Source organism: Castor canadensis, chromosome 11 (assembly GCF_047511655.1).
Source record: "Castor canadensis chromosome 11, mCasCan1.hap1v2, whole genome shotgun sequence".
NCBI classification, from domain to species: domain Eukaryota; kingdom Metazoa; phylum Chordata; class Mammalia; order Rodentia; family Castoridae; genus Castor; species Castor canadensis.
In genome coordinates this window covers 127083241-127107093 of record NC_133396.1, presented here as the reverse complement: position 1 = coordinate 127107093, position 23853 = coordinate 127083241, and the positions used below count along the sequence as shown (strand labels likewise).

Below are 23853 nucleotides of genomic sequence, written 5' to 3'. Positions count from 1 at the left end.
TGATGATTTACATGACTCCAGGGATTTCTCAGTCACCATGCCTGGTTCTCTACCTTGCTCTTCCCCCTGGCTGAACCCAGGTGTAGTTTTGTGAGCCTAGCATAGGGCCAGGGAAGGCCACCTGGCTGAGGGTGAGAAGGTCCCTTCAGTGTAGTTCTATGGTTCCTTCCTGAAACAGGAGGCTCACAGTGGGTGACCTCAAATTGCTTTGCTCCTGAAGTACTTAACCCAAGAGTGGCTTCTTTTCCACAGTTATGTAGACAAACACCACGATGATAAGAATGCCAAGGACAGCCAGTCTCAGGCTGAGAGGCAGCTGGAGGCCATCGCTCTCGTCCACACGGCTGTCGTCTTCGGCGCAGTAGTCTTTCTCTTCACAGACACATCCATGTCGTCTCATCCTGGAATTCAGTGGTCTTCCAGCGCAGCTGTGAAAACATTGTGGCTCTTAGGGTTGGTTGTACAGTTACTACCTGAGCACCCCTTAAATGAACCGTGTGCACCTCAAGGTTCAAGGGTGCATCCCTGACCAGGCTTTAGAGACAGCCCTCCATTCGCTTAAAAATCTATGCAAACTTCAGCAGGGGACATTCAGGTGTCTGGGGATGGGAGAGCCCTGCTGTCTCCCTGGGCATTTGTTTGCCATTCTCACTAGTGCTGGCGTAAAGCCTGACTCAGCGATGTCATAGATGGCAGGTCCCCACTGGGAAGGTGGACCATCTTACACAGGTCTCTTCTCTCTTCACAGGTACAGCACTGCCTTTCAGGGTGGATGCTGGAAATGTTTCACAGTCTGTTTATTTTAAATTGCCATTTCGTAGAGAGACTGGTGTGTAGTGTGTGTACATTACTGGGAATTGAATCTCTGCCCCTAGAGCCATGCCCCCAGCCCTTTTGTTTTTAGTTTGTTTTTCAGATAGGGTCTCAAGCTAACTTTGCCTTGACTGACCTCAGACAGAGATCCTCCTACCTCTGCCTCCTGATTAGCTGGGATTACAGAGAAACACTACCACCCCTGACCGCTTGCTGACATTTTTTTAGTGGGAGTCTAATGTTTCCATTACTGTAATCCTGCAAAACCTGCTAAAGTTTACTTGGATGTTAGGGAACTTTCTAGAAAGTTTTCTCCTTTCTTTCTTCCCCTCTTCCTCTCTCCCTCTCTTCTCTCTCTCCCTCTCCCTCCCTCTCTCTCTCTTTCTTTCTTCCTTCCTGTGGTGCTGAGAATCAAATGCAGGGCCTCACACTCTGCCACTGAAACGCACTCTCAAATCCTGGGTTTGCTTTCTGACTAGAATGACCTGTGTAGCTTTTATTTGCTCTGGGGTCTTATGCTTGGGCACTTGCGCTATGCCTCCCACCCTTTTATTTACTCTTGACCATCTTCTAAGGTACAAATAGCAACAGATGTTTCTAAATGACCACCATTCAGGACTGGACTCTGGTTTCAGTGCACTGAGACTTCTGGTGTCCAGCTCTAACCACTGCCCTCTTTCCTTCTCTCCAAGTACAAGCAACTCAAGGCTAGACTACCTAAAGCCGCTTTGGCTTTGAAATGATGCAGCAATACAAATCTTTCTCCTTCCTCAACAGGAGCTCTTCAGACTCAACCCCTTTACAAAAATCTGGATAATGGTTTTCCCCCCAGGAGTTACAGAATGCAGTGATACCAAAGTCCTCGTGGACTACAAACAGGCTTCACCTGCTGTGCTTGGACTCCTGAGCCAGGACCTGGACTTCTAGAGCTCTTGTGTTATCAGAGGTGGGCTTAGATCTCTGCTAAGCAGAAAGAAATGTCAGCAGGAATTTGTTTCTAACGTCTGCTCAAAAGTGCTTGATTTTTATTCTAGAAAAAAAAAATCTAATCAAAGTTTTTGGCACATTAGGCAGTTTAATACCTCACCACACTAACTTCGAGGTTGTTTCAAGATCAGCAATTAGCAAAGGTGTGCTAATTGTGACTCACACAAGAACGATAGACACGGGAGTACGGAAGGTCCACGCTCTCTTCCTAAATACCAGCTCTGTTTGCTTTCTTCTTTTACTTGTTTATGGTTTGGAGTTTTTTTGTTTTTTTTTTAAATGAGCACACATCATTTCTACACAAAGAATAAAGTTATTTAAAAAGAGCATGTTGACTTATGAACAAGTACTAGAAAATCATTTACGAAATGAAATGACCATTGTTTTTTTTTTTTGTTTTCCAAAAATGTCTTTCATGTTTTGTTTTCAATAAAGTGAAAATTTATAACCATTTGTTTCTTCCCTGTGAGACAGAGTTACATAGATTAGTGACTTAGTACAGGCAAGGTGATCAAAACATCTCTTTTGGAGTAAGTGGTCAATAAATATTAATAGTAGTAATTACAATTATTAATTTCATGTTGCTGATTTTCCTCATATTCTGGCTTTTTTTTTTTTTTTTTTTTTTTGTCATGCTGGAGACTGAACTCTGGTTTTCCTTACTGCTCTTCATATTTAAGATTCTGGCCTTACCCTCAAAGGTCTGCACTGCCTAGTTTGAGGACCCCTAGGAAAGTGAAGATAGGGTGTTGTATGGTTCTGCTACCCACCAGTCACCCATCAACGCCCCGAGGCTACCCTTTTCTAGTAGGTGCCATCATCGCTCCATTTGGTAGATGAATCTGAGGCACAGAGAGGTTAAGGAACTTGGCTTGAGTCACACCGAGTGATTAATGGAGAGCTGTGTGCTTGAACCACTCCACTAGCCTCCTCCTTACCTTTCCATTTCTAAACCTAATTTTCTTCCTGTAAGACCTCTTTCTTACTCCCATCCATGCAGACCCTGCCTCTCTGTCTGTTCTATATTTCTTCAGTCCTAATATAGATGTTATATTATATATATATCTATATGTATGTATGTATTATACTGTATCTAACCTGAAGTTTTCTTTATTCATTCAGTAAATATACGTTGGGTTTTGCTGAGTGCTAGGTCTATGGCAACTGCAGATTTCAGATGGGACCACCATCTTAGCTTCCTAAGAGTGGGAGCTGTGGTTGTTTGTAAATATTCTGTCCTGGATTCCTTCTCCCTAACAGGATCTTCATCTGTTGCATCTCACAGAGCTGTCTTCTGTTTCTCCTTAAGTAAGCCACAGTATCTAATATTGGGGCCACCAGTAACACAATGTCTGCCCTCTTCCTGGAAGCCAAGGACCCTGGAACATGAGGCAGCCCCTGTGGTACCTCCAGAGACCTCGGAATACAACAGGTGCTGGCCAATGACAAGCCGGGAGCTGAAGAATCTAGAGTAAGGGGGAGAGGGACTTTCATCACCCAGGGAATGGGCTGACTGTCACTAGGACAGAGCAAGAACCAGAAGCAGGTCATGCTGAGACATGGAGGGTGTGACAGCCAAGGGGACACTCGGGCATCTGTGTGAGTCACAGAGTTACCAGGAGAAAGGAGCAGCTGGGTCTTAGCAGTGTGTCCTCCTCAAGACAGCATGACAGAGTATGCAGCTCTAGTGACCTTGGACAGTCACCCATAGAGCACACTAGCAAGTCCAAAGGTCTCAGCCCGAGGTGGGGTGAAAGGGCACAGCATAGGCCACCAGTGCTGGGACAGCCCCAGCCCCTCACAGTCCCTGTCTTACACTCCCTCTTCTTTGCAAAGATGTTCTCAACAGTGATCTCACTGTGAGGCAGGAGCTGTATGTGACACAGGATCACCACATGCAAGGGAGCCCCAACCTGGCACAGACCTTGCAGGTTTTCCTGCCCTCCAGCCAGTTGTCAGAGTTCCCACACAGGTGCCGGGGCCACAGGCGCTGTGCATGAAAGTATTTCAACTGTTTCCAACAGTGCCGGAAAGTCTTGTATTGAGAAAATTCCTTTTTAAAAACCTCTTTACTTATGGAAAATTTTAAGCATACACAAAAGTAGACAATAGTGCAATGAACCTCCACACACCCATCACATACCATTTCTTTTTAATTCCCTTAAATTTAAGAATAGATATGTTAAATAAAGCATTTGAGATAGGTCTATTACAAAATCAAATTATAGGATTTCACAGCTCTTAGGCAGATACTCCCTCGCTTTTCTTTCTTCCTGTCCTAAGAACTTAAGATCTTTCCTTTCCTTTCTTTTTTTCTTTTGCTTTCCTTGTTTTGTTTTTGTTCTGTTTTGTTTTTTAAGACAGTGTCTAGCTATGTCACCCAGGCTAATCCTAAACTCTTGAACTCAAGCATTCTCCTGCCTCAGTTTCCTAAATAGCTGGGACTATAGGTAGGAGCCACTGCACTTGACTATCCTAGTCTTCTATAATTTGCTTTCCTTAGAGAGTGAATGATATTGAAATATATCAATCTGTGTAGGAACAAGATCCAATGAAACGCACTGAAAGCTGTTGAATAATACAGAGTAGGGGGAAAGGGTAAGGAGGACTAATGGGGGAGGTTAGACTGATTAAAGTACAATATATTTACAGGTCAAAATACCAAGGCAAAACCCCACTAAACAATGAACATACAGTTAAACAACAAAGCCCAGGAACGTGAAACAGGTCATGTTAAGGGGAAGGTACAGCGGGAGGGGAGGTAAATGAACAGGGTAAAGAAGGGTGAATATGGTTGATCTACTTTCTATCTATGTATGAACATGGAACACTGAAACTTGTCAGTCATATCAAGAAGAGGGAGGGAGAATAGGGAGAATAATGGGGGGGATGAACCAAACCAGAATACAAAATATATATATCTGGAAATGTCTCAACAACCCCCCACCATATAACCATCATACACTAACAAAAATGTTTAAAATTTTTGCTTTCTTTGCTATCATTCATATGTAGACTTACCTTATAGGATGCAAAAGGTGGACAGTAGATTTCCAGAACGGAGAAATTATGGCCTATCCACGTGACTGTGCAGCCGTCGGTAATAACAATACTGTGACTGCTACATCACAGGAAAAGAGTTATCAATGACTGTTCAGTCGCAAATAGTCTAAAGTTGTACGCACTGTGTGCACATGGCGAAGTCAACTGTACAAATACCGGCTATGTACGCAAACAAAAATTTCATAAAAAAACATGAAGGTAGTATTTTCATCAAGTGGTATGTTTGTAGTTGATTTATATTTCATCTTTAAAAATTCCTTTAATGCTGTTATAATATGATTTTCACTATAAACATTTATAATGGAACTAAAAAATATTGGTATTCATTAAAGCTTAGCAAGGGAGATGGTGCCCAGGGGACATAGAAGTTTTTGTTCCTTTCTCCCTTGCCCAGAGCTAGAATCTGCAAAGGTGGCTGTTTTTGCAAAGCATTCACAGCCCAGAGCTGGGGGAGGTTTGGCTTCCTCTGCCTCTCCACCCTCGTCACGCTACCCCTGACATCCGGGTTAGAGAATTCGACCCGTCTACTGTACTGCGCCAGTGCAGTCAATCACCTGCCGGCCTACAATACCAGCTCACACCTCTCTGGCCCTTCCTCTGTGCCAGGCACTGTGCTAAACATTTTATATAAATAAATTCATTTAACTTTCAAAACCACCTTAGGAGGAAGGTGATTCTATTAAGGCTATTCAACAGACGAGGACACTGAGACATACAGCATTGAAGGAGCTTGTTCTGATCACACAGCTGGCGAGGCAGTGGTGCTAGGAGCCAACCCAGACCTTGAAGCTCCAAAGTCCTTGCTTGTCCCTGCCACACTGTACTGCAGTTTGTTGATGTGGTTCACTAGAAGGGATTAGAGACACCGTGTTCTGATGCCTATTATCTTGAACAATCAATGTACTTCAATTCATTTAATATTTCTAACAACCCTAGGGGGAAATCCTCATAAGTCACTATTTTGTAGGTGAGAAAATACAGGCTTAAAGAGTGAAACTAAGCTGGGCACTGGTGGCTCACACCTATAATCCTAGCTACTTAGGAGGCAGAAATCAGAAAGATCACGGTTCAAGGCCAGCCTGGGCAAGTAGTTCTCCAGACCCTATTTCAAAAAAAGAAAATCACAAAAAAGGACTAGTGGAGTGGCTCAAGGTGTAGGCTCTGAATTCAAACTCTAGTCTACAAAAAATTAATGGAGAGAGAGAGAGAGAGAGAGAGAGCGAGCGAGAGAGAGAGAGTTAAACTATTTGCCCTAGGTAACACAATTAATAGAAGGCAGAGTTATATTTTAAAGGATTTTTTTTTTGATGGTTCTGGGATTGAACCCAGGGCTGGTGCATGCTAGGCAAGTGCTCTACCAAGACCTATATTCCCTAGCACACCTAGATATATTTTAAACTCAGATATTCTGACTCCAAACCCTTTTAAAAAATATTTCTAGTCAGGTGTGGTAGAGCATGCCTGTATTCCCAGCACTTGAGAGATTAAGGCAGGAGGATCACAAGTTCGAGACCAGCCTAGGTTACAGAGCAAGACACTGCCTCAGGAAAAAAAAAAAATTCTATTGGGGGACTCATCATTGAAAACATATCAAAACATATTTCTAAAAACTATTTCCATTAATAAATTATCAAATCCTTAGCTTCCTGTGGAAGTAACATCTTTAGTCATTAGGTCTAGTCTTAAATATTTCAGAAAAACTGACCTTCTCATGAGATTTTTTCCAGGTGATACTGTTTTGTGCTAATTCCACCCTGCCTATCTATAGCACATTGAATCTGCGAGTGGGTCGTGTCTGAGAGACTATATCACACCGTATTTCTTCTATAGTTGACCACAAAGGACTGGGCTGAATTCAGAGGCAGAAAGAATAGTAATCAGTCTGTATTCTCCTTAAATCATTGTGCATCAAAAATTGTATCTGGTACTTTGAAAAACGGTCTACTTTGTCTAAAGTCATTACTAATTGCCCCCAGGGAAGTTCAAGTTTATTTGCAATTTCACAAGCCATGTTTCCCAATGTAGACTCAAAGTTAGCCAAAATTTCATGGACTGACACCTTCGATGATGGGCAGTGAAGGAAGGGGAGCTGGGGCTGTTTCCCATCCTTCTCCCCTCTTGGTCTTCAGAACTTCTCACCTTGGACTTGGGTGAGTCAGGGACCCTGTGGCTGGGGTGTGACATGCTCTCCAACCAAAACATGGTATTTGTTTGAGTCACTCTAGTTCACTAATGCATCTTTTTGTTAAAGGACTATATGTAGAATTGGACATATCTATAAATGACATAGCAAACTAGCAGTTATGACCTGCTCGCAGGCAGGAAGAAAACCTTTTGATTTAGAGCTCTTTAAATTGAGTTAACCCCAAATCCCTTTATTGACTAAAATGATTTAGTTAATAAAAGCTCCTATAATGACATCAGACTCTTACTTTATTGCTTTACCTTCATCTTGATTTAATAAACTTTTCATTTAAGATATATTGTGTTCTTTTAGCCTAAGTAATGATTGTGAATTAATTTAAAAGCTTTTAAAAATAATTTTCACTGCTTTAACATGGAATCCTTAATGATCATCTCTGTTCCTACTTAAAAAAAAAATCTTAGAAACCAGGAATAGACTAGGAACTTCCTTTACTTGATAAAAGGAGTCTTCCAAAACCTATACAGGAAGTCATACTCAAAGGTAAAATATTAAAAATATTTCTTTTAAAATCAGGACTTAGGAAAGAATGCCCACAGTTATCACTCTTTTATAATATCATAAAAATCTTAGCCAGCCAGGCACCAGTGGCTCACGCCTGTAATCCTAGCTATTCAGGAGGCAGAGATCAGGAGAATTGTAGTTAAAAGCCTGCCTGGACAAATAGTTCTCAAGTCCCTTTCTCAAACAAACAAACAAAAACCCATCACAAAAAAAGGGCTGGTAGAGTGGCTCAAGGTGTAGGCCCTGAGTTCAAATCCCAGTCTGAAAAAAAAACTTAGTCAGTACAGTAAAGCAAAAAGAAATTAAAGGTGCACAAAACAAAACAGATTACAAAGGAATCTACAGAAAAAATTATGATGACGAAGTGCTCATTGTTGTAAGATTGCTATACAAAAGTCAACTTCTTTTCTATGTGGCAACAAGAAACAATTTAAAATATCCTTTTTTAGAGAGAATATTAAGCTGGGCGCTGGTGGCTCACACCTGTAATCCTAGCTCAGGAGGCAGAAATCAGGAGGATCGTGGTTCAAAGCCAGCCCCCAGCAAATAGTTCACAAGACCCTATCTCAAAAAAACCCTTCACAAAAAAGAGCTGGTAGAGTGACTCAAGGTGTAGGTCCTGAGTTCAAATCCCAGTACTGCAAAAAAATAGGATTTTAATAGCAACAAACATTAATCAAAGATTAGCATGACCTTTACTGAGAAAATAATGAAATTGTACTGACAGATAATAAAGAAAATGTAAAGTTGTTAAAGTGTCCATTTAAAAGTGCCTGTGCCTATGTGCCTATGCAGGCAGAAAAGCATGGGCTGTCAAGGTGGCACTGGTCCGAGATGGCATAGATGTACTACTTCCAGTTCCTTGTGTTGAGCACAGCCAAAACTTCTAGCTGTATAGGCTAAGAGCGAAGGGTGGAGAGAAAGCAGATAGACCAGGGACCTCAGGACCCAAGGGACAATAAGGAGGTGAGGTCCCTGGGCTTGCATTTTACCTGCAGCTTTTCTCTTTCTGTCTCTTTTTTTGGTGGTACTGGGGTTTGAACTCAGGGCCTCACACTTGTTACACAGGTGCTCTACCACTTGAGTCACTTTGCCAGCTCTTGCTTTTTACCTCACAGGTCCCAGACTGCGTGCTGGAGAATTTGTTAACTTGGAATTAATGCTATCCAATTTTGGATAGCACCAATGGATGCTATCCAAAAAAGTTGCTGGAAAAGCCAAAGGATGAGGAAAGAGGCAGCCTAGTAGGACACTTTGTGATAATAACTCACAAAGTGAGTTAGCAGTGATAATAACTGTTTGGCCTCTCTAGCCAAACAGTCTCCACTGCTCCCACCCATAAGCAAGAAGTCCAGAATTTCACACCCTTCTGCTCCCAACTGGGGTGGTGTTGGAGGCCAGGGAAGCCCCTCCCCAGCAATCCATCAATAAGGAGACCCTTCCTCACACACATATGCCAAGGTGTCTCCAGTGGGGAACTTGGCTTTTTATCCCCATCTGACAGCCAAGAGGCAGTACCCCTCTTCCTTACCTACATGGAGTTAGAGGAGGTCTGCTATGAAGAAGATTTAAATAAGACTCAGAGCCTCATAACTTGAGTGAGAAAAGACAAACAGATATGAATGCTATGATGACACAAATGCTGGAATAATCTCACCAGGATTTTAAAATAATCATCATAAACTGCTTCTGTGAACAACATGAACGTGTTTGAGACAAAATGGAAAAAATTCTCTGAATTCTCTGCAGAGAAAGTAGAATATGGAAAGGAGACCCAGGTATAAATTTTAGAACTGAGCACAATAAAACAACCTTAAAAAAACACAAAATTTATCACCTGCGCTTAATACCAGAATAGAGAGAACAGAGGAAGAGTCAACCAGCTTGAAGAAAGATCAATATCAATCCCTGAATTGCGCAACAATGAACTGAAAAAAAAAAATTGAACAGGGAGCTAAAACAAAAGATTTAACATTTGTGTCATCACAGTCCCTGGAGGCAAGAAGAATGGGATGGGGCTAAAAGAAGTATTTGAAGAAATAATGGCAGAAAATGTCCCAAATTTGGCAAAACACATAATCTAGAGATTCAAGAAGATGAGTGAATCTTAAGGGGGATAAACCTAAAGAAATTCAGGCTAAGAGTTGTCACATCAAACTTGTGAAAACATCCATGTGTGGAGAAAGAAAGAAGATAATGTATATAGAGAAAAAAATGCTTCTAAATCATATCCTGACAAAAGTCTATTATTCAGAATAGATAAAGATTCTTCCAACTCCAAAATAAAAGGTAAACCACCCAGTCTAAAAATGAGCAAAGGAGCTGAAAAGATACTTCTCCAAAGAAGATATCCAAATGGACAATAAATGCCTGGAAAACTCCTCAGTATTATTAGTCATGAAGGAAATTCAATTGAAACCCATAATAAGATACCACTTCTCACCCACTGGGATGGCTATTGTTTTTTTTTAAAAAAAAAAAAAAAAGAAAGAAAGAAAAGGAAAATAGCTGGGCGCAGGTGGCTCACACCTATAATCCTAGCTATTCAAGAAGCAGAGATCAGGAGGATCGAGGTTTGAAGCCGGGCCAGGCAAACAGTTTGTGAGACTCTGTCTCAAAAAAACCCTTCACAAAATAAGGTTGGTGGAGTGGCTTAAGGCGTAGGACCTGAGTTCAAGCTCCAGTACCACCAAAAAAAGGAAAACAAGTTAGGGGAAAGGGAAAAGAGTAGAAGGTGGTAGTTTGGCATGATCAATGCATGACATACGTATGTATGGACATACCACAATTAATGTGTTCATAATTATAACAACAACAGCAAAAAGGAAAACAAGTGTTGGCAAGGATGTGGAATAAGTGAAGCACTGCTGGTGGGAATGCAAAAAGAGGCAACCATGGTGGAAAGTAGTTCGGTGTTTCCTCAGCAAATTAAACACAGAGTTACCATGGGACCCAGCAAGTCCACTCCCAGGTATACCAGGTACACAGCCCACAGCATTGCAGTCAGGGTGGGGAGGGGGAGAAGCGGAGTAACTGCTTCAGGCATACAAGGAAGGTTTATTTGGGAATGATGTAAACATTTTGTAACTAAGATAGAGCACTTTGAAGGTTCTAAATGCTACTGGATTGTGCACTTTATTGTAGCTAATTCTATGTGAATTTCATCACAATAAAAATTCCTGATTCTTGTTATTGTACTGTGATTATATACATTTTTAGATTAAAAAATATAAATTGAAATTTGGGGGAGGGGGTAAAAGATCATGTCTGAAACTAATCTCAAACCCTTTAAGAAAAAAGATATAATTGTAAAACAAATATGAAAAAAATGTCAACTATAGTTGAATCTGGGTGAAGACCATATAGAAGTTCTTCACTGGAAACTTTCTGTAAGTTTGAAGTTATTTTAAAATAAAAACTACATAAAAAGAACATCTTTAAAAGGCACCAAGATAAGCCCAAAGTACTCCAGGATATGTGCTAGACATATCACTAATTTTTATATAGTGTGGATTAGTATCCACACTATATAAAGATCATCTACAAACTAATAAGAAAAAGAAAAACAATATAATTTTTAAAATGAGCAAAAAACATGAACAGGCATTTCACAAGTAAGAAAACACAAAGAACCAACAAACTGAGGAAAGATACCCAATTTTACTAGTAATAAGAGAAATAACAATTACAGTCATGAAATTACCATCTTATACCCATCACATCGACAAAGACCGTATATAGCAACACTAAATTTTGAAGAAGATTTAGGACAATGGAGCTCTTGATATATTGTTGGTAGAGCAGTTTAGCATGATCTGTTAAGTTGAAGAGGTGCATACCCTTCGACTGAGCAGTTGTACTTCTAGATACATTCACACAATCAGAAAAAAGTTCTTGCACATGTCCACATTGGGTGGTGTACAAGAGAGTTTATAACAGCATGATTTGTGCTAGAAAAACTTGGAAATGACCCAAATGGCCAATAAATAGGGACTGGATATTTCTAAATAATTCTGTATAATAATGAAAATGAACGAAGTAGAGCTACAAATATTGGATGAAACCCACACGTAACACTGAATAAGAGGACGTTGTGGAAGAAAACTTACACTATGATACCACTTAAATAAAATCCAAAATCATTAAAAAAAACAAATTAAAGTTATGAGTACCATAAAGAAGAGGGAAAGGATAAGGAGAAAATTTGGGAGAGCAGTTACCCCAGGGAAAGAAAAGAAAATGAATCAAGGGGAATACTTTGGGGTTTTCAACTGATTCAGCAATGATTTATTTTTCAATCTCTGTGTTGGGAATCTAACTGCTCATTACATAGTTCTTTATTCCTTTTCAAATGCATGAGCTATTTTATAACAAAACCTCAAAAAGTTATTCAGATTCACTTTTTTTCTCCCCACTCGGGCGAATTCCTGCTACTCGTCTAAATATATGTCATCCCATTTGCAACAGTGTCTATTTCTGCACCACAGCTTTACTGCGTGATCGGAAAGGTGTGCCTTATGGGTTTTCATTACAATGGAACCATCAGAGAGACGGCCTTTGCTACCCTGGATGAACAGATGTCCCAAGTCCTTCTGCAATGCCACGAGAAGAACGCTGGGGGGAGCTATTTCACCACCCAGGTTGTTTTTCCTCCCCCTTGGTCGCTTGGTAGGATGGAGAGAGCAAGAGGCTGGAGAGTCTATTTCCAATTTTTCTTCTAACCCTCTATGTGGTCTTGGGCATGTCATATTCCCTCCTGGCTCTTTCTGCATCTGTAAGATGAACCACATAGCCTCCTCCAAGAAGCCTTTAGACAGGAAATTCCATGATCAACGATTATAATATAAATCATGAATTACGATGAATAGTGCCATTTGCTCACCAAACCCTGACAAGTCTCCAGGAATTAAAATAATTCATGGGTGCTCATATGGGAGGCACCACAGGAAATTCCTCTCCTTAAAATGAAGACATACATCTATTTTCATAAAGCACACTATAACTTAAAGTCAGTGTGCGTATCTCCTTAGATGAAAGGGACAGGAAAGGCAAGTTTTCAAAACAGATTAGTGTTTTTCTCTACAGAAGAATATCACTACTCATAATTAAGTTTTATGAAAATAGTAAGTTTACCTTTATTAACATCTTCAAATTATTATAATTCGTGTTCAGTTTCACCGGGATCTTCTTCTGCCCTAGGATTTCAAAGACTGGGTTCTGTTACACAGAAAGAAATGAACATAATCAGTGAGATCAAGACACAATGATCATTAAGCATCTCTAAACCTTCTTTCCTGGGAGGTCAGTATTTTTAGGGAAGAATGTTAAATTACATTCCTTGTAAAGATGGTATTTAGCTCCCATTAGCACATGTCAAAGGTAAGAAGAAAGGGCTTATTAAGTAGTTATAGAATATGTAATTTATGCTTCACTCTGACCCAACCAGCATATACAACTCCTGTTGGTAATAAGGATGCTCTTCAATTAATCAACCAACCATTATAGAGATATTTAACATTAGGGCCAATAAAATCTGTCTATGCTTCTCAGTCCACACAGTGAATAGAAGTCCTTTAACGTGCATTCTGCCTTCCGATGGCAGCATTTGGAGTAGGTCCTGCACGTGTTAATTGCAGGCCTACGAGGTATCTTATAAGCAAAAATAAAAATCAGGATGGAGAGAAGAAAAATTCTATTCCTTTGTTGACACAAAGATATTAAAACCACCTAAGAATTAGAAGCTTTTCCTCTCCTGGGGTGGGGAGTGGGGGGATCTGTGTCTTGCACACAAAGGAAGTGAGCAGAGGGGACATGAATAAATGAGCCACTTGTGTCAGCATGCCTGGAGGCCAGAGAGATGGAGCAGCAATACTGCAGAGGGTGGTGAAGAATCAGAGCAGGAGAAGTAAGGGCAACATAAGGCTTCCTGTATCCAAGGAAGGGGGATCATGGAGGGAGGGCCACATGGAGTGCTACTGTGTTCAGAACTGGATGAGGTGGCTATTGTGAGCAGGAGACTGGTTACACAGTGAAAAAATTTTAAATGAGTAAATATATTGGTGATAATGGAGTCCTTCATCAGTGAAGTGATTCACAAAGGGGGATGGTTGAGAGCACTGAAGTGCTGGATTGCAATGGAGGTCAGTATAAACTCAGGGTTTTAGTTTTACACATACATAGGTAAAATAGTCACAGACACATGCATTTATTTGTATGTGGATACATTTACTTTCTAGATCTGTCCATTGGAAGGACCTAGAAGCAATGACACCCATAGAAAGGAGCTGGTGTAGATGGTGGTTTCTAAATCCTATCTTGTAGTAAAAAAGACTCCTGGGGCAGAGAAAGTGAAAAGTAAGTCAGAAAGACTTTTATTCCAGAAACTAAGGGCATTTTTCAAAAGAATGATGAGGATTTGTCAAAAAGACACAATATCCATCTCAAAGAAGCTTCCACTGGCCAAATCTGGGGTCATTTAAGCATTACGATATTGTCTATGAATACTGATGTAGCTCAATAGCGGAGTGAATGCTTGGCATTGTGTGAGTTCTGAGTTTGTGAGCTGTTTCACCAAATATGAAACCCAAGGAGGGGGCCATGGGAAGCCCCGATCAATAGCTGCTCCATCAGAAGCGCGGGAGACTCAAGGCTTGAGATCGGAGTTGAGTGGAGGCAGTCGTGGGTCTGAGCCTCAACCCGTGGGGTCTGACACTAACTCCAGGTTGATTCAGACATGAATGAAATTATCTAACACTCCACTGCGGTCTGAGGAACTGGAGGACTGCTTTGTGTGAGGAGAAAAACAAAGCCCACACATTCGGTGTGAGAAGTGTTCTGCAGTGAGAGACAGATCTAAGGAACTCTACAAAATGAAAGACTGACTCTAGAACTGTCCGGGGCTTGCATGATAGGGAAGGATGGAGGTGGTGCTGTTCCAGGGTGAAGAGGAATGAAGGGACTTGGCAACTGGATGTGGCAGGTGTTACTGGAGTGATTTCGGACTAGAAAGCAAAAGGAGCATTGTTGAAACAGTTGAAGGTGGCATTGTCCCCACTAGATTTCCCCCTCTGTAGGGTTACTGGTGGTTACAAAGAGCCCTTTTAGGGTGACAGGATACTTACTGGAGAGTGGGGGCTTCATGTCCTCAGAGTGCTTTCAGATGGCTCAGAGATAATGGTCGTGATGCGCGCGCGCGCGCACACACACACAGCAAAAGTGACACAAGGTAAAGATTGACTCATCAGTAAAAGGAACATGGGAGTTCTTTGCACTATTGTTGCAACTTTCTGTAGGTTTGAAATTATTTCAAAATAATTTTAAAAATGTTTAAAGAGTTGAAGAAAGGATCAGATGGGCATATAAATCTTCCGTTCCTTCTTTCCTTCTCTCTCTCTCTCTTTCTCTCTCTCCCTCGTTCTTTCTTTTTGAGACAGAGTCTCACTATGTAGCCCAAACTGGCTTTGAACTCAAGGTCCTCTTGCCTCAGTCCCTCGAGTGCAGAGGTACAGATGTGTACCACCACACCTGGCTTTAACACATAAGACTTTTTATTATTTTTTTGGCAGCCCTGGGATTTGAACTGACAGCTTTGCGCTTGCCAAGCAGGTGCTCTACGGTCTGAGCCATGCCTCCAGCCCTGCTTTATCTGGCTATTTTGGAGATAGGTCTCACTTTTTGCCCAGGACAGCCTGGACCATGATCCTCCTACTTTATGCTTCTCACCCTGTAGCTGGGATGACAGGCACACATCACCACACCCAGCTCTTTTCAATTGAGATGGGGTCTCGCAAACTTTTTTTTGCCTGGACTGACCTGGAACCTTGATCCTCCCAATCTCAGCCTCCTAAGTAGCAACGATTACAGGGATGAACCACCAGTGCCCAGCCACATAACACTTTCTAAAGAGCTCAGTCTGCCTCATTCAACACACAGTGCTTTCAGAAAGCAATCTTTAATTATATGTATACATTTACTTACATAAATAAATCTGTAGGCACTCTGTAGCACTCAGGAGTTCAACACTGAAAATTCTATTTCCATTATGTTGTGTTTTGCTAAATGTGATGCATTGTACCGCACACAATTCAACATCAACTTCTTGTGTAACGATCATGATAATGACAATAATAGCTGTTGTTTGTACTTACCAGGTGCCATCACTACTCTGCCTTACTCTTTTTTGTGGGGAGGGGGAGGGTTGCTGGGGATGAAACTCAAGGACTAGAGCATGCTGGCAGTGACCTACCACTGAACCACATTCCCAGCTCTGCTTTACACATTTTAGTTCAGTCTTCATCATCTTCACTCCGCGAGGATCAGTGTCCTTATTTATAGATGAGGAAACTCAGACATGGCTTAGGTGTCTTGGCTGAGTGTCAGAGCTGACAATAGAGCCCGTATTTATTTTTGATACTCATATCCTTTGTGTCCAGAGCTCACTTTTAAGTTTCTTCAGGACAGAAACTGTGCCTCCTTCTAACCCACTTTCTTCTCAAGGTCTAGTGCAATGTCCTGTACTCAAAAAATAATTGTTGACTCACAGGCTGAGAGCCAGGCAAGGAAACAATGGCAACCATTCTCTGGGTGGTCATTGATGCACTAGGACCTAAGCATTGCTCCTCAAAGCAATGAGGTCTGTCTAAGAGACAAAGCATAAGATGGAGAACGGGAAGTCAGAAAGAGGGATGGCCAACATTGGTGTAGGACAAGGCTCCCACTGGGACTGAGCAGCCCCCCTTCTCCCTGTGCCTGGCACAAGTGCAGACGAGTCAACGACATGGTTTTTACCTTCAACATTTTACAACCTACAGCGACAGCTCCTGGGCAGGGGTGGGGGCGCTGACAGAGAAGGCGGATCCCTAGGCCATGACGCGCAGACCATGTTTTGAAAAACTTGTAGCGGAATGTGTAGGATAGGTGGCAAGATGAGAAGAGAGCACCTGGATCCCGGCTGCGAGAACAGAAGGCACTGAGATTCTGGCAGCAAAGAGCACGTTGTGCCTGAGTGAGAATAAGGAGACACCCAGACAGGACAGGAGGGCTGGAGCACCTCCATCTCCCACCCCCGCCCTCCAGCCGCCCTCTGGATATGGATATCACAGCCCTCCCAAAGTGTACACACATGCGCACTTTAACCTTGGAATTGCCCCAAACTCAGAGTGACCTTAGGCCCCTCTCTGCCCAGGACAGTCCCAGTTTATTCCTCTTGGTCCAGTGTCCCTTCTGGCTAGTGTGCCCCTTTTGCTCTCAAAGGCATCCTGGTTGGGATGATAAATCACACAGTCACCTTACTCAAACTCCACTTTATGCAACCTGCCAGTGTAGACTCTGCTTCTTGATCGACTCCAAATCCCACTGTTCTCTCTTCAGTAGAAGGGGACTTGGAGACTGAGTTGTGCATGCTGACATGGCTCCCCACTCTGTGGCTGGAAAGATAGGCTGTGCCCAGTGTCTTTCTGAAAAGAAACACACCTAATTCCCTCCCCTCACTCCCTTCCTCCTTCTCTCTCTTTCTTCTTTTCTCTCTCTCTCTCCTTCCTTTCCTAAGGATTGCACCCAGGACAAGCATTCTACCACTGTGCTACTCTGATCTCTTTTCTTCTCTTCTCCTTCTCTTTCTCCTTCTTCCTCTTAGTTTCTTTCTCTCTGTTCCCTGTGTTTTAAGCTAAGGTCTCATATGTAACCCAGGTTGCTTGGGGACTCACAATTCTCCCACCTCAGCCTCCTGGTGCTGAGATCACAGGCTGGTGCCATCCGCCTGGCTTGACCTAGCCTCTTGAGTGGTCTTCATGACCAAGTCCACAGGCTGTGTCTGGGATTTGAGAACACACACATGCGGTGTTAAGTAAGGTGCAGAAATTGACATAGTCCAACTCTCCGAGTGGTTATAGTCCACTAGAAACCTACTAAAATGAGAGGAAAATAGAGTGTTTTGAAAAAATGCAAATACTATCTCTCTAGGCACTTAGAAGACAGTTAGATGCAGACCACTGCTCTTAAGTAATTAAAGTCTATAGTGTAAGACAAGTGTCTCAATAAACACACTTTCTACCACTTTTACATGGAAATTTAAGTGCTTATTTACACTTACTTTCAGATTTAAAGTTGAACAGATGTCTTGGGGCCTTTCTGAGAATCAAAATGGCTTATATAAATCCTTCAGATCAAAAGATCGTACGCCATCACAAACTTTCTATTTAATTCTATTGCCAATTCAAAATATTGACGTGGTTTTATTTCAGGTTTACGTAAAGCGAAGACTGAAGCTCGCTGGTCTCGCTGCATTTTAAACACGCAGCTTGCTTTTTCTACTGTAAACATCTTTGCAGGAACTAGACAAAAGGGTTTTCTGATGAGCTGAGATTTACTGAATGGAAAGGATTCCTTTAATGAGCCACTTGGAAGACTTAAAAAAACTTTTAGAAAATCTGATATGCTATCAGAATTACTTCATCAATTTGAATTATGTTTAACTGGGAAGTTAGCACCACGCATAATGCAGCAATGTTTTTCCTGGGATTTCTTTTCTCTGGTTTAAATTCTGCAGGTAGTTTAAATTCTAGAATACATTTGCAAACTAACCTGTTTGTCACTGGAGCTGTCTGGTAGATGTGGTTAGGTGAGCTTTGGGCTCCCACCATGTGCAAGACCCTGGGACAGCTAGGGAATGAGGTCAAATGCCATCTTAAAGGGATTCCCATGAAGTGGCCTTTGAGCTATTCCTTAAAAGAGCACAGGATTTTAACAGGAAATCGTGGAGTAGGCATGGAAGAGTGAAAAGGATTCCAGGTACAAAAAGCAGGTGGGAGAAGGGGCATGGGGAGAACGTGTGAGCAGCAGCAAGGCAGTCCAGCTGGGTCGGGTGGCAAGGAGCTAAGGTCACAGGAAATACCAGAGGGTCTTCAAGGTGTGATGTGGAGAAAGGCTGCGTCTTGTTTTGAAAGATAAACATCATGGTCAAATCTCTGCTGCAGCTCTGGACTGGAATTGGGAAAAGCTGAAGGTAGAGACTACTTAGGAGGATTTTGCAATGGTTTAAAAAAAGGAATATGGGCACAGGCAAGTACACAGCACTGAGAAGAACAAGGAGAGGCAGTGTTTTTGCTTGTCTGTTTTTTTTAATTGTTTTATATGGTAAGGGGATTAAACAGTGCAGGTCAAGCTCAGGTCCTCGCACATGCTAGGCAAACACTGTACCACTGAGCTACGTGCCTTGCCCCAGGACAGATGTTTGTGTGTTTGAGACAGGTTCTGGCTATGTGCCCAGTTTGGCCTCCAACTCAGGATCCTCCTGCCTCAGCCTCTAAGTGCTTGGATGATAGACTTGTACCACTATACTTGGCTTGGGATAGGTTTTTAAAACTCGTAATTCCTATTCCTAGGACTTGACCACTGCTAATATGTGAGAAGCTGGGGGAGGGTGGGGGACATTCTAGGTAGTTCTAAGGCGCTGAGTCTGGAAGTAGTGAACCCATCACCATACACAGAGGCCACAAATGCAAGTTTGCAGTGAGTAAAAATGTGCTTGGTCCTGATATCTATCCTGACCCCAGGGAATAGCCATAGCGAAGCACACACATGTCTGTACAGTCTACGCAATGTTCATGGTTAGGAGTAACCATTTGTTGAGTGGACGCAGGAAAGAGGAAGGGACAGAGAACGAAGAGGGAGGAGCTTTCCAGAAGGCAGATGGACATCAGGCCTGTGACTTGGGGAGTCACCACACAGAGGCAGTGACAAGAGAAGTGATGCAATGCAGGAAGTGGAGGGGGCTGAAGCCTGAGGTCCCAAGCATGGGGACAGTTAGGGCCCAAAAGAAAGACAAGAGTCAAGAAGGAAACCATCAGAAAGGCAGAACCAAGAAGTAAGAGAACACAGAGTTATCAAAATCTAAGGAGGCAGGTGTCTCACAACAATGAGGAACACAGGTCAGAAGATGGAAAAAGCCACAAGAGTGGCTGGGGTTCCCTGCTGAGCATCAGTTCTGCACTGTGTTCTACACTGGGAACCTGACCTGCCTTATAGCTCGCTCCCACCCTTGGAGGGAGGGACTCTGGTACATAGCACTAGGTTTATATCTGCTGACTTCCCCAAAGCACTCCAGGAGCAAGAAGAAGGTAATGTCTCTAAACCAACCAAGCCTCACTCCCAGCCTTCAGTCCTCCTGCTTCAATATGGTGATGGAGAGGAAGGCATATTTCAATGTCTGGAAAAGAGAAGGGGATGGAAACTCACATTTATGCTATGCTTTCCATGGGTCCAGAATAAAACGCAATGTGAATGTAGATTACAGGTGGTGAAACGGGGGTGTGTACTGGAGAAGCAGGTTGGTGGCTCTTTTAGGAGGGGCAGGAAGGGACCCTGTTACTCTGGTCCTCTCCTAGGCAATGTACATCATTTCACATGCTGAAATCTGCATTAAAATGATCCTTTTTAGACTAGGATTTTACCACTCTAACTGAACACAGTGACTTGTTATTTCCTTAATATACATGAAAAGTCCTATTTTCTATTTTTGGTATATGGATTTAAAAACATTCATGCATTAGAATTGTACATACTTTTTTGGATTCCTTCCCTTTTTCTGTTGAGAGCATGATATTTCCTTTCAAAATGATATTAAGCTCTGGATGAGGAGAAACAAAAGGAAAATAGGCTATGAGAACATAGAACCAGCAGAGGCAGGAAATACCAAGCATCAGGGCGAATTCTCTCCACTACAAGGCATTTGGCCAGGGAAAAAGAGCTCATGTTGCCCTTCTGAGGGCAAAGAACCTTTCTCCAAAGCTGCAGCAGCCATGGGTGAGACACTCTCAGGCCTCCCCTGGGGACACAGTCGGCTGTCATATTTGCATACCTGTGAGAGATAGGCACAAGCTGGCTGCTTATCTGGGCGGCTGTTTTTGGTTTTGTCGTTGTCCCTGTGAGCAGCTGTAAGCCCCATGCGTCCCCGAATGTCAAGAAAAGCAGGAGGATTTTCTCCTTCCATATCCAAAAAGCACCCGAGGAAAGGAAGTCCAGACTTGTCTGTACTCAACAGCTTTCTGATGAGGGAGGAGGCCAGCAGAAGGAGTTGACCATGGATTGACTTGAAGAACTCATGTTGCACATACAGCACAGTTTCTAATGAAGGGTTTTAAACCAGTTCTCCAAGCCAAAAATATTTGGGAAGTTTGGAAAGAGGTTAGATAATTTAAGCAGGTCCACCTGCTGTCCAGACAATGAGTGGTGACCAGAGCTAGTCTAGAACTCCCCATCCCAGCCTTACCCCAGCATGAGGTGTTTCTGTAAAATGGCACAGGACCCATCTTCCAATAGTTACTTTTCAACCCACCCCATTAGAATGGCACCAGGGGCTATGAGACTGTTCAGATGGGCAAATTCAAATTCAGCCTACTCCTGGGGAACAGGGTTTTCTATTTGGAGTAAACACTGGCCGTTGGTAACATAGGGCTGCATTACAAGGGCAGGGCTGAATCAGAGCCTCCGCCTCTGAACTAGGGGCCCACAGCTGGTTGGCATCAAAGCTTACAAGGGGAACAGAAGGACCAATTTCTTCCCAGCCCCAGCATAGATGCAAGGGCTGCATGCTGGGAATCGGGGTTGGAGAGTGGGGGTTGGCCTGAGGCAGCAAAGGCCTTGCTCTGCAGTCCTGTGAATACTCTGAGGTTGTGGGCAGTTCCCACAGCTGTGCTAGTCCCTCAAGCTCCTTTCCAGGGCAGGAGACAGAGGCAGACCCAGATCTAGGCCAAGACTCAGAACACTTTCTACATCTAGGAGTCTGAGACAGTCACTTGTCCCAAGGCACCCTTGGGCACACGTCCTGCTCAGGGGCCAGGGGGAGTCTGTCCCCAAACCTTGTCTTGCCTTTCAAATGAGGCTGTCTGTGCCCAACCCTTGGGGGAAAGCTCTGTGTCCCTTCAATACCAGGATTAAAGGGATTTTTCTAGAGGGTATTCACACTGCTTGTTGAACCGTTAATTTGAAGTATATGAAACTGTCATTTTTTTGTAGATCAAACATGGCCTCATAATAGAAATTATGAGAAGAAATAGGATCTAGGGTGGAAAGAGTGCAATTTTGAGAGCTGGATGTGGCTTTAAATCTCAGTTCTGTCACTGCTACTCTACAAACCTGAAATCCTGCTATGTGCCTGATGCTATTCTAGTTGCTGGACGGAAAGTGGTGGTGAAGACAGAGACCTCGTTCTTTGTGGCACATTCCAATGTGTTCTTATCTTCTGGGACCACTTCCTAACTATACGATGTTGGGCCAGTTGTTCTGACTCTGCTCTTCAGCTAAGTGTTTGCAAGGTTAAGGAGGATAATGCGTGTTAAGTCTGGAATGCCTTCAATAAATGCTGTTTTACTGTGGCCATGGAGGACTCCTAGTAAATGTCTGTGGAATACACTGTGAAAACCTTCAAGGCCATCCTTTAAGAGCCCCGAAGCCAGAAACCACTCCAGGAGAATGGTGCCCCCAGACCAATGTTATCAGAAGCAAAGCCTAGGGATCCCCAAGACCCTGCTCTCACATACCCATTTGGAGACCCTAAAAGGGACCAGCTGCTCTTGGCTCCCATGGAAATCAGGAGGGCAGTTAGCATAGAAGTGGGTCAGTGAACAAGAAGCTGGTTCATCTTTCTAAATAGGCATAAACTTATTTAACTCAAAGAAAATAATGGTGAAGTTTATTGACTGAAACAAAGCAGAGGTTGAGACCTCAAAGGAGGCCCAGAATTTACCTGTAGGAACTTCTGGTTTTAAGGAATCTGGCTCTGTTAGCTAAGGGTTATGCAAATTGGCCAGTCCTTCCCCCAACTTCCCACCTAATTGAGTCTCAAGCGTGAATACAGACATGCAATTACAGATTCCTTTTGCAGCCCATTTTCCTAGTGTGCAAACAAGCTGGGTGGCTATTTCACAGGTCAGAATCCACACCATGGACTCTTGCTGGAAAGGATCAGAATAAGTGCAAAGCTGCCTGCAGTAAGAGAGTTTATGGCGGTACCTTCACTGCCATCATTGTCCTCAGAGTCAATGGCATATTCATCCTCCACAGATGGTTCACAGGGAAGTGAGACCAACAGTTGCAGTAACTTTTTCTCATACACATCTCTGGTGGAAGCTGAGGAGGAATGTGGAGAACAAATTCAATTGTCCAGTTTGTGTACGTGATCCCACGGGGTTCAACACATTCCATAACTCAGACCTTTATTCTAGTCCTGTCCATTTCTGACTATTTATTGCTTTTAAAATGAGGTGGATCCCACAATTACTCAATTCACTCCTTCTAGTCTACAAACACTTAGGTGATGTCTCTATGGATTAGCCACAGAGTCAGGTATTAGATATATCTGAGAATAAAAGTAGTATGGTCATGTATCCTGCCTATGGGGAAATGCAGTCAATAAATACTGTGGGTAGTTAATACAGGCCAGGCACCACTGCCTCACGCCTATAATCCTAGCATGTTAGGGGAAGAGTTCACAAGAGCCTCAACTCAACAGAAGAGGTTGGGGGGCATAAATATAAGACCATATCTCAAAAATCACCAGAGCAAAAAGGGCATGAGACAGTTCAAGAGGTAGAGTGATGCCTTGTAAGCACAAAGTCCTGAGTTCAAGCCCCAGTACCTCCAAAAAAAAAAAGTAGTTAATATTAACTTTAGCATTAAAAATCAAAATAAAATATGGTACTATAGTAAAGAATAACTGGTTTTTACTATTGAGAAAATCAATCACCCCTCCCTGGCACTGTATTTGCTTATCTGTAAGGATCTGGCATATTTACCCTTTCTTCCTTCTATATGTTTTTCTGTTTTCTATTTTAATGGCTTTTCTTGCATACATTCCTTTTCACTGGAAGTTATTTTAAATCTTTGGACATAGTTTGCAAGCAACAAATGACTAGTCCCTATGTCTGTCATAGACATACCTAGGATTGGGCCAGGTGAAAACCCAAGCTTCTCCAGGCGGTTCTGCAACTCACAGTTAGTGAGACACTGTAAGTCCACCATGGTGATAGAAGTTTGACCTCTTTTCTGACAGTGGAATCCTTGAAATAGCAAAACATTAAATTTATTAATTCAGATTATGAATAAGTGGTAAAACTTTCCTCACCCACACAGGGTCTACAAACCCTTCTCTCCACTCTCAGAAGCACACAGGCGAGGAAGGCACACATCCCCACTTGGGAGGTTTTCTGCCAGGATTTCCTGTGGGCATTAGTGGCCCCAATGCAAAACTGTGGGAGATGTCATTTTGCACAGTGTTCTTGGGGTTC

General features: G+C 42.6%; 1 protein-coding gene across 1 annotated transcript; it reads right to left on the bottom strand.

The window, feature by feature from the left end:
• On the bottom strand, positions 1-23618 carry Lemd1 (LEM domain containing 1). Its single transcript, XM_074044800.1, has 6 exons — positions 23506-23618; positions 22580-22696; positions 20131-20195; positions 12704-12787; positions 3208-3266; positions 1-428 (listed from the first exon to the last, which is right to left on the bottom strand). Exons 1-6 carry the CDS (start codon positions 23585-23587, stop codon positions 224-226), a joined length of 612 nt encoding a protein of 203 aa, XP_073900901.1. The 5' UTR covers positions 23588-23618; the 3' UTR covers positions 1-223.
• Positions 23619-23853: the final 235 nt, after the last annotated feature.